The sequence below is a fragment of the Chroicocephalus ridibundus genome, chromosome 11 (assembly GCF_963924245.1).
Source record: "Chroicocephalus ridibundus chromosome 11, bChrRid1.1, whole genome shotgun sequence".
NCBI classification, from domain to species: domain Eukaryota; kingdom Metazoa; phylum Chordata; class Aves; order Charadriiformes; family Laridae; genus Chroicocephalus; species Chroicocephalus ridibundus.
In genome coordinates, this window is record NC_086294.1 from 13,509,709 (window position 1) to 13,519,788 (window position 10,080).

The 10,080-nt window shown below is 51.5% G+C and overlaps 1 protein-coding gene across 1 annotated transcript; it reads left to right on the forward strand.

Annotated features, from left to right (window-relative positions):
* Nucleotides 1–2,646: 2,646 nt before the first annotated feature.
* Nucleotides 2,647–9,774, forward strand: IRF1 (interferon regulatory factor 1). Its single transcript, XM_063348901.1, has 10 exons — nucleotides 2,647–2,851; nucleotides 3,972–4,063; nucleotides 4,974–5,073; nucleotides 5,254–5,430; nucleotides 5,733–5,782; nucleotides 5,908–6,043; nucleotides 6,234–6,359; nucleotides 7,168–7,211; nucleotides 7,795–7,927; nucleotides 8,687–9,774. The coding sequence occupies exons 1-10, from the start codon at nucleotides 2,647–2,649 to the stop codon at nucleotides 8,785–8,787; spliced, it is 1,164 nt and encodes a 387-aa protein (XP_063204971.1). The 3' UTR covers nucleotides 8,788–9,774.
* The last annotated feature ends 306 nt before the right edge of the window (nucleotides 9,775–10,080 follow it).

A 10,080-nucleotide genomic window follows, 5' to 3' on the forward strand; every position in this document is an offset into this window, starting at 1 on the left:
GTAGTCATTTAAAGTACCTCAGATACATTTAGTGTACGCACACTTTGGCCCATCAGACCAGGAAGCTCAGAATTCATTTTTCTCAAAGCTGGCTGAGGGGGTAAAAACAAACCATGGGCGGTTGGAGCTTGAAAGGAAGGGCAACCTGATCTTTTTTGTCAATATTTAGGTTGTATAAGAGGTGTTGTGACTATTTTTGTGGGGGACATTTGCACTGGAACCTCAAATACCTTCTGTCATCTCTTTTTCAAGCTACTTTTATGTTACTTCTTCCTACTTTAGATTTCTGGACATGTTACGCTGAGGAGTGAACCTATGCCTCTCACACAGCTATAAATGTCCCCACCTTGTCTGTGCCACTCTCCTTCTTTTATTATTTGTTTAATTTCCCTAACATGTTATATCTTTCTTTACACTGAAAGCGCTCTGGCAAATGGTGCCTCACCCAGCACCAAAGCCCTGACTGGAGGACACTACCACAAGATAAAGTGTCAAGCAGACAAAAAAAAATAAGTTTACAGAAAGCACATGACACCTACAGGGTGGGTGGTTTTTTTTTTTTCTGCACTTAAATCCACGATTGGGCTTTTCTTTTATCTTTATATTAAAAAAGGAGAACCCTTGCCAGTCCAGGCAGTGTGAGTGTGTCCTGCTCTTTGCCTGGGCATCTCTCTGCTTTTCTCACAATATACCTCTCTCCTGTTGCGTACGACCTCAGACCTGCCTTGAAAGTATTGAAAATTAAAGAATAAATAAAAATGCTCTCCTATTCTGCTGGACTGAAGGCTGGATTGAAGGCATTGAGTGCAAATCTAATCTCACTCTCATCCAGATCCAGTGGATTGGAGAGAAATCCTGATGGTTTCAGTAGCCTTCTATCAAGCCACCATTTCTCTTACACGGTCTTCATCCACAAACGGTAGGAGAGGACAATACCAGTGGTCACCCTTTATGCCTCCTAACACAGTTCTTCTGGATCAGCTCAGCCCAGGCCAGGGGAAGATGGAAGAAAAAAAATTCCCCGGGTTTTGCAAAATGCCTGCCTTGCCCTGCATTGCCGTTCACACAAGAGGGGACGATGGGCAGCACATCTCATGCTGTAAGCTATTGCACAACCTATGGCAAACGCGTGCTGTGAAATCAGAGCCTCCGCAAATCTTAAACCCCTGCAGCAAAGTGACCGAGACCGGATCTTAGCTGGGAGCTTTATGGGAAGAAGCACTGAAACCAGACTGTGCTACAGCTCTAACTAGGCTGAGCAATCCCGTTTGACTGTTGAGTTTCAAACCTATGACGGAACAAGCCCTGGCAGTGTCTGGAGCACCACTTCTCACCAGAAAAGTGGTCTGCTGAGACCCTGTGGAGACCTGTGTGACAGGCCAGTCCCCTGGCTTAGGAGGACCGCGACACGCAGAGGAATTGCTCTGGTGACTCCACTGACCCATTTCTTCCAGCCTCTGCTGCCACCACTGGGGGGAATCGGGCTGACACTGGACAACTCGTTGCATCTGACCACGACACACCATGAAAGCGTAAATGCAGAGGAGATTGTCAGGAGCATTGCTCACCACCTTCATATATTTCCTTTTCTATTGACCCGACCTTCTTTCTACCACCCGTGACCCTCTAGGCCCTACCGCATCCCTTCTGCAAATTGCTAAATCTGAATAAATAAAAATACAGCTCTGTCGCTCCCTGTTCATTAGTCCTGCTGTCAATAGCAAGACTGTGCCCTTTGCAGCCGGTACCAGCCCAGAGTCCCGCGGCCATGCTCTGGGAAACCGGGCTGCTCAGAGGTGACACCGGGGCCGGTTCCTCGATGTGCTGCAGCAGGGTGACTGGGAGCAGCCCAGCTGCTGGCCGAGCTCCCACCTGGCTCACAATCGCCTCATCGGGACCCTGTTTTTCATTCACTTCCTTTCCACATTTTTGCGGGTTGCTCTGGGCTGGCGGAATGTCTGGGAGTCTGCATATTGGGATTGCCGGGCTGCATCCAGCTGCCCGGGATGTGCCTAAACAGTGGCTGCAGAGGGGGAGCATGGGCCGGGGCTGAGCCCCTTTGGGGGGATTGGGGTTGGATCCCTCGGGGGATGGATCCCTTGGCGTGATGGGGGCTGGATCCCTGCATGGGATGGGGGCTGGCTCCCTCCGTGGGGATGGGGGCTGGATCGCTGCATGGGACGGGGGGCTGCATCCCTCAGGGGACTGGGGCTGGCTCCCTCCGTGGGATGGAGGCTGGATCCCTGGGTTGGATGCGTGCTGGATCCCTCCATGGGGATGGGGGCTGGATCCCTCGGTGGGACGGGGCAGGATCCCTCCGTGTGGTGGGCGCTGGATCCCGCGGTGGGATGGGGGCTGCACCTCTCAGGGGGACAGGGGCTGGATCCCTCCGGGGGCTGGGGGCCGGATCCCGTGTGCCGGGGCCCGTCCCCGGCGGCGCCGCCTGGGCGTTGCTCGAGGCGCCCCGCGCCCGCCGAGCCGCCCCCGCGCTGCCGGAGCCGCCCCCACGCGGGACAGCGGCCAGGGGGGGCGGGGCCGTGGCGCGCGGCGGGGGGCGGTGCTCTCCCTCCCGCTCCCCCCCCCCCCCCGCGCCGCTGGTGCTACAACAGCGTGATTTCCCCGAAGTGATGCCGCCGGCGGCAGCCAATGGGAGGCGCGGCCGCCCCCCGCGGCGGCGCTGATTGGCTGGGCCGCAGTCGGGCCCGGGGCGGCGGGGAATCCCGGGCCCCGCCGCGTTATACCCGAGGGCGCGTCCCGCGGGCGGCAGAGGTGGGACGGCGGGCGGCGGTGTCGGACCGGTGCGCTCCCATCGGCTCGTCTCACCGCGGAACGCACGGCACGGCACAGCCAGGTGGGTCCCGGGGCGTCCGCTCCCGTCGAGGAGCTCATCCCCCCCCCACCCCGGCTTTGCAGCGTAGCGGGGGCTCCAGAAGAAGGCGTGCCCCGCAGGATCCCGGGGAGCGGCCGCGGGAGCACGGCACGGCTCCGCTCGCACAAGAAGGCGGGTTAAGGGAGCGGGGCTCGTCGCCCCCGCGGGCATCGGGCATCCCTGCGGCCCATTGCCCGACCCGCGGGAGGGGACGGGACGGGGCGGGATGTCCTCCCGTACCGCGGGGACGGGCACGTCCGGGCGTGGCTGCCGGAGGCTCCGCTCCGCCGTTGAGCCGCTGCCAGCGCCGAGCCCCGGGGCCGGATCCAGCGTCGCGGAGCCGCGGTCCCCGCGGGGTGACCCCGCGCCTCCCCGGGGTTGCGAGGGCGGGTGGGGGGGGACGCACCTTGTCCCGCCGCTGCCGAGCGCGTCGCTGGTGCGAGTTAGAAATGTGTTGTTTGGGAAATCTGTCTTGAAAAAAAACCACCGCAAACAGGAAATTTTTGTTCTGCAGAGGAAGGGCTGGGAGCGCCGGGCTGCCCCGCTCCGCCTGCGCGGCGGGGAGCAGGGTGGCGGGGGGGGGGGGCTGCTAATTGGGGATTCCCCCCTGCAGCAAGGCCGGGCTCCCCCCCAACCTTGCGCAATTTAATTAATAATAAACTTTTAAGAAGGCGACTGTACAGTTAGTGCGTGTCTACGGTCGCGGGGGAGGGTCCGGCAGCCCCGCACCGGTCCCGGCGGGGAGACCCGCTCCCGGGAGAACCGGGCCGGTGCTGCCCGTGGGATCCATCTCCGGGCGGGGGTCGGGGCCACGCAAAGCGCCCTCCGCAGCAGGGGCCATCGAACAGCCCCTGCGAACAGCCCCTTTCCAGGGTTCCAAGCTCCGGGGGTATTTTTGGCGCTCCCCGGGCAGAGCGGGAAGCGCGCCCCTCCGGGAGCAGGTGGAAGATGCCGAAAATGAGTTAAAATGCTGGAAAAGTAGTTTTGTTTGCATCGGTGGCGTTAGTGGCAGTGCCTGCCGTGCGGGGGGAAGGGAGGGGTGGCATTGCAGGGTGGTTAAAGTAGTGATGAGGTTTTTGCTGATCTGTTAATTCTTCCACAGACACCATGCCGGTATCAAGAATGCGCATGAGGCCCTGGTTGGAAATGCAGATTAATTCCAATCAAATACCAGGACTGATATGGATTAACAAGGTGAGGGTTGCTTATTACTGTTATTATCATTATTATTATTACTTCTGTATCGTTAACCATTCTTGTTCTTAGATTACACTAAACATTGGTCAAGATCATAAAGGAAAGAAGAACATGGAGAAAACTTGCAAACTTTCTACTTAAAAACCAGCTAGTTTTGCTTTCAGAGAAGGTAGCTCTGGTTGGTACAGAATGTAGTAGTTCCATTTTTTGCCTGGGAAATGATAAATTAAATGCAATCTGAACATGATGGAGAGCCATGAGAACTCCAAGATCTCTTTTAACTCCTGCAGCCAGCTTGAGCCAAGTCACCTGCTGTCCCAGTTCAGTAGCTACTGTTACACTCCCAGTTGTTCCCAGTTTTAAGATTTGGCCTGAAGGAAACCCTGGATTTGTCTCACTTTGCTCGAAGGCACATCCCTGTACCTGTAGCCCAGGGTGAGATCACTGGGCTAATCGAGCCAGGTCTCTTTCTCTGAGGTCTCCATATCCGTCCCAAGATGATATTTAAGCTAGGACATGTTTTTCTTCGGGTTCCTGCAGGATCTTATGGGCAACTTTAAAAAGGGATTGTCAACCAAAGTGTACCTGGAAAATATACTGTGCTTGATGATAGACTAATAGATTAGATGCAATGTATTTAAATGATTCTGGGGTAAAATTGGTACTTCTATTGTACCATGCCAGGTGTGGCTTTCCCAGTTTCAGAACTCTTAAACAGCCTCCTATGCATTGGGCAACATAGATGGATGGACCAATGGATGGACCAATGGATGCTTAATTAAGACACAGGGCAGAGGGTTCATAAAGTTTCTGAGCTGCTACTGAGAAGTCTTTGATTAACTCTGTCATTGCAAACTGGCATGTAATGCTTCTTTTTCAATTAAAATCTCTATTGGTTTAACTTCAGGATAAGATGATGTTTCAAATCCCATGGAAACATGCAGCTAAGCATGGCTGGGACATGGAGAAAGACGCCTGCCTTTTCCGCAGCTGGGCCATTCATACAGGTGCGTGCTGGCTTTACGTTTCCATCAGTCAGATCAATATCTTGGGTTTTTTGTCTTGACTTGGGTAGTTATATTAACTACTAATATATATATCAGAGAAAATAGAGATTTTTTTAAAATTTTTGGTGGGAAGAGCTAGCACAGAAAAGTCTAAACACTCATCCCATCTCTTATTTATAGGAAGATATAAAGTAGGTGAGAAAGACCCTGATCCGAAAACCTGGAAGGCGAATTTCCGCTGTGCCATGAATTCCCTGCCTGACATCGAAGAAGTGAAGGATAAAAGCATCAACAAAGGCTCCAGTGCTGTCAGGGTTTACAGGATGCTGCCGCCCCTGACAAAGGATCAGAAGAAAGGTAAGCCCTCAGCAATCCAACTGGGGTTACGCAGCTTAAACGCCACTTAAATTCCCTGCTCCACTTGGGAAGACCTGTTGGTAGCACTGGTGCTACTGGGGTTACTCACTGGTTATTGCCATGTGTAATAGTTTGCACAAATGGTTCATTTTAGCCCAGATTCTTTAAATGTTTCTAAAGGCATCATGAGGAGGAGATGGGGACTTGCTGCTGAGCGGGGCTCAAAGCTGCAAGAGCTCGCGCTCGCCTAAAATGTCAGCCCTGCAGCCCTTTCTCACACTCGTCTTATTTTTATTTAACAGAAAGGAAGTCAAAGTCTTCAAGAGAAGCAAGAAACAAGAGCAAGAGAAAGGTATGTGTCTGCAGAGGCAGCTGAAGAAGCTAGAGGTTTTGGTGGTTTTCATGCTTAAATTTTTTTCGTCTGGGAACTTGTGCATTCTTAGACAAGTCTTTTATTCTCTGCCCTTATTTTTGTAGTCGTATGAAGACATGAGGACGGAGGAGTCAGCAGAAAGACTAACCAACACTCCTCTGCCAGATGACCACAGTGGCTACACCGTGCACGACTACACGGGGCAGGAAGTGGAAGTTGAGAGCACGTCCATCACCTTAGGTGAGACTCAGTTTTTATCTCTCTGAGCAGAGTGGAAAGTGCCGTTCATGTTAAACCCACAATCTCTGCACCAAAAGACAAAGATGACTCTTGGGGCTGGGCCCGGCTGCACCGTCAGACGGGCAGGGAGAAAACAGAGGTGGTTGTGTCTTCTCCCATGAGTGCCAACTCCTCCTGGTGCATCCCACAGACCTCTCCTCCTGCGAGGTGAGCGGCTCCCTGACCGACTGGAGGCCACCGATGGAAATCACCATGGCTGACAGCACCAACGACCTCTACCAGCTCCAGGTGTCTCCCCTGGCTTCGTCCTCAGAAGGTGGGTATTTCTTTATTCCTACCTTGGTCTTTCATCGGTCTATTGGTTGGAGGCAAGGCAGTGCAGTGAAGGAGTGCCTGGAGGGACCAGGAGAGACAAGAGTTGGTTTGCAGAAAGAAACCCAACCTCCTCCTGATGGATTTGGGTGTCTGGAGCTCTCAAATGGGCCAGGTTAAAGGACATGCGCCACCTGCTCATGGGTGAAAGGTCCCTGAAATGCCATTTACTTTGCACATGTGGGCCCAGGGGCAGGCTTTGTCTCGCAGGCCCAACGTGATGGCTCAGACAGGTCAGCCTGTAAAGAAGAGGAGAGATTTGTGAGCTGGGAGGGTGGGACTGGGGGTTCCCGAAGCAGCTGGAAGTAGGCCAGGCCAGAAGCAGGACACAGTCGGGTACAACAGTGACAGCGGAGGTCACCACGCTTCCCAGTGGGACAAAAAAATCAACATGGCTGTATCAGAGTGGTTCTTAATTGGGGTGCAAGTCATCTTCCTCGTGCATCCCAAGTGGGCTCTGCTTTGGTCTCTTGGGGCGACCTCAGAGCTGGCTGGAGCCATGCGCCCCGACATGTGGGTGATGAAGGGCTGGGGGGCACAGAGCTGCTGATGGGCCTCCCCACATCAAACCCATGAGCCCCTCCTCGGTGTCCCTCATGGTGGGGGGGACAGTAAAAGGCAGTGGTGTTGTGTGACAAGAGAATATGAAGTGGGTTGTGTGGTGAAGAAGCAGAAGTGTGAGAGCAAAAAGTTGACATCTACATCTGTTTTCTTCTCTTTTTTTTTTTTTTTTTTTTGTGCTTACAAAACAGTCACAGATGAAGATGAAGAGGAAATTAATTCAGACATTTTTAAGGTAAAACTACCCCTTATGGTTGGAAAAAAGTTGCCCAAAGTTGCTGTTTGCACCAAGCAAGGAAGGGAAGCAATTATCTGATCCAGTCCTATACAAGCTGAACATACATTTATGTAATCCAAGACCCTTATTTAGTGAAGAAGCCTGAAAAATTAATTATAAAAAGAAGGCTACTTCACAAACACGAGCTGGGGATGACACATCCATGGAAATGTTTACTCTTCCTGTGAAAGTCAGAGAAAGCTGCTAGAGGTGAAGGTTGCTGTATTAGAGTCTGCAAAGGTTCTCCAGACTTTATTTTGCTCTTCCTCCACCTCTGACACAGACGGCCCTTAATCTGTGTTTCCAGACATGTCACGCTTATCCCACTGATAAAGACGGGGGTTTCATCACCAAAGGTGCTCCGGCCCTCCCTGTTTTGCATTAACTTTTTTTTTTTTAAACTGGGAGTAAAACAAGTTTATATAATTTAGCATGAGAAGATATAATTTGATCTTTTTTGATTACCTGTCCTCTAACGAAGAGAAAGGAATAAAATATTGGCAGAAGGAGCAGTTTTTACCGTCTTACTATTCTCTTACAGCTGCTCGAACCAGCCCAAGACTGGCACACCACCAGCGTGGGGGGGAAAGGCTTCCTCACCAACGAGCCGGGCACGCAGACCATGGGCACTTACAGCTACAAGGAGCAGGACAGGGAGATCGACACGACTTCAGGTAGGGATGACTTGGCTCTCGCTGATGGTCAAGGCCATGGGGTGACGCAGACGAGGGTTTTCATGCCAGATGCTAATGGGGAGGGAGAAAAGCAAATGGAGGAATTCACGCATCCCGGTGTTAGATTTCCAAGTAGCCTGTCGAAAGGCTGTGAGGAGTTTGTTGATATGAAGGAAAAGGAGAAAAATGCCTCCAGTCAGAGTTTTGTACAGATTTGTCTTAGGGTTAGACACATGCAAGTTATACCAGCTTTCAGGAGCTCCTTGCAATGTAACTGAAGAATTTCCACTAGCAATAGCTTAAATGGGATAGAATTGTAGAATCAGAGAATGGTTTGGGTTGGAAGGGACCTTAAAGCCCACCCAGTGCCACCCCCTGCCCTGGGCAGGGACACCTCCCACCACACCAGGTTGCTCCAAGCCCCGTCCAACCTGGCCTTGAACCCCTCCAGGGATGGGGCAGCCACAGCTTCTCTGGGCAACCTGGGCCAGGGGCTCACTGCCCTCACAGCAAACAGTTTCTTCCTGAGGTCTCATCTAAAGCTCCCCTCTTTCAGTGTAAAACCATTACCTGTCGGTCTTATCACTACAGACTTATCGTTTAATAGCGCTTAGAGTATTTTAGCAAAATATGAGGCTAAAGCATTTACTCGTATCTGAGAAATATCTTGATTTTTAGATATATTTATATATACACACACACACAATCTTGCTCTTGCTGCATGTGATTCAGTACTCATTCTTATTTTATTTTATCTAGGAGACCTGGAGTTCAGGTTCTTCGACCAGAAGAGCAGCCTAGACTTCTCCTGGATGGAGACAATGAGACCTTCCATGCAAGTCATTCACTGCGGGTTGTAAACTCCTGGCTTCCTCCCACCACGAACTGCTCTGGGGTAGAAACTTTGACAAGCCTGAAGAGAATGGAAGAAATTGTTTGTTACTGACTGAATGAAGAAGAAAGTAGCTTTTATATTCCGTTTAACTTTTAGGCCTGGAAAGGCTGGCAAGAAAAACCTCCATTATAAATATTAAAACAAAAAGGGCCCCCGTCTCACTAGCAGGAGCGCTGGCGCAGAGGATGCTCAGCTGCAGTACGCACCTGGTCATGGTGTCGGAGGTGAAGCGCTTGCTGGAAGGTTGTCGATGTGGGGTACCGTGGGATGGGGGGGGTTCCTGGGGAGGAGGGTACTGGCCTCCCCCTGCGAGCACTTTACCCAGGGAGTGCTCAGCAGAGACACTGCAGAGGAGTCTCTTACCTTCTAGTTTGGGTTGCTGCTTACCTGTGCAACACTGGTGATGTCGAGCTTAATGACTGTCGTTACACTTACTCAGAAAAATTGCACTAATTGGCCTGCTCTTCTTTGATTTACTGCATCACATATAGTTCACCTTTCAGATCTTTCAAAACTCTGTAAATACTTTAGACCAGTAAAATGTGAAAATTCAGTTTAGGCTTTGCTTCCATGCAGGACGTTTATCCCGGTCCACTCGTAGGACGTTATCAGCTGGTAGGCATGCCAGAGCTATTTCCACGTAATAGTTGAAGAGCTGCTGCATGAAGCCATGGGTTTTTTTGCACTGATAGGGGCAGAGCTCTTTATTTATAGGCCGTGCCTTTGTGAGATCCCATCTAGCACTCCGCCGTGATACCCACAGTACTGTACGTAGCCAGCTGCATCGCCCCACAGACCCCCCGGGGCTGGCGCGAGTTGGGGCGCAGGATGGAGGAGGTTCTAGTTGTTGGTGTCTAGTACATAAGAATCAAGTCACTAAGCTGTAATAGACTATTTTCCTGTACATTTTATTTTTGTATATAAAGTGTTGTATATTTGTTTTAATAAAAATGTTTTATATATGACATGTTTACTTGTTCTCATGGGAGAGCTCGGAGACTGCATTCCAGATTCCTTGAAAATACCCAAACAGCTGTGCTGTAGACAGAGGCAGTTGGAGGGGTTTTTTTTCATGAGTCACGGAAGCACAGGGAATTTAGTACAGTTTGCTCCCGTTTCTCCACCCCTTTCTCTTCCCAGTGCAGCTAATGGGTGGAATCCTGCTTGTCCAGATCCTCTGTGTGTGTGTGTGGGGGGGGTAGTTGCTTTGCATCTGCCATCGTCTGCAACAGTCAGACTTAACGTTACAGTCTATAGA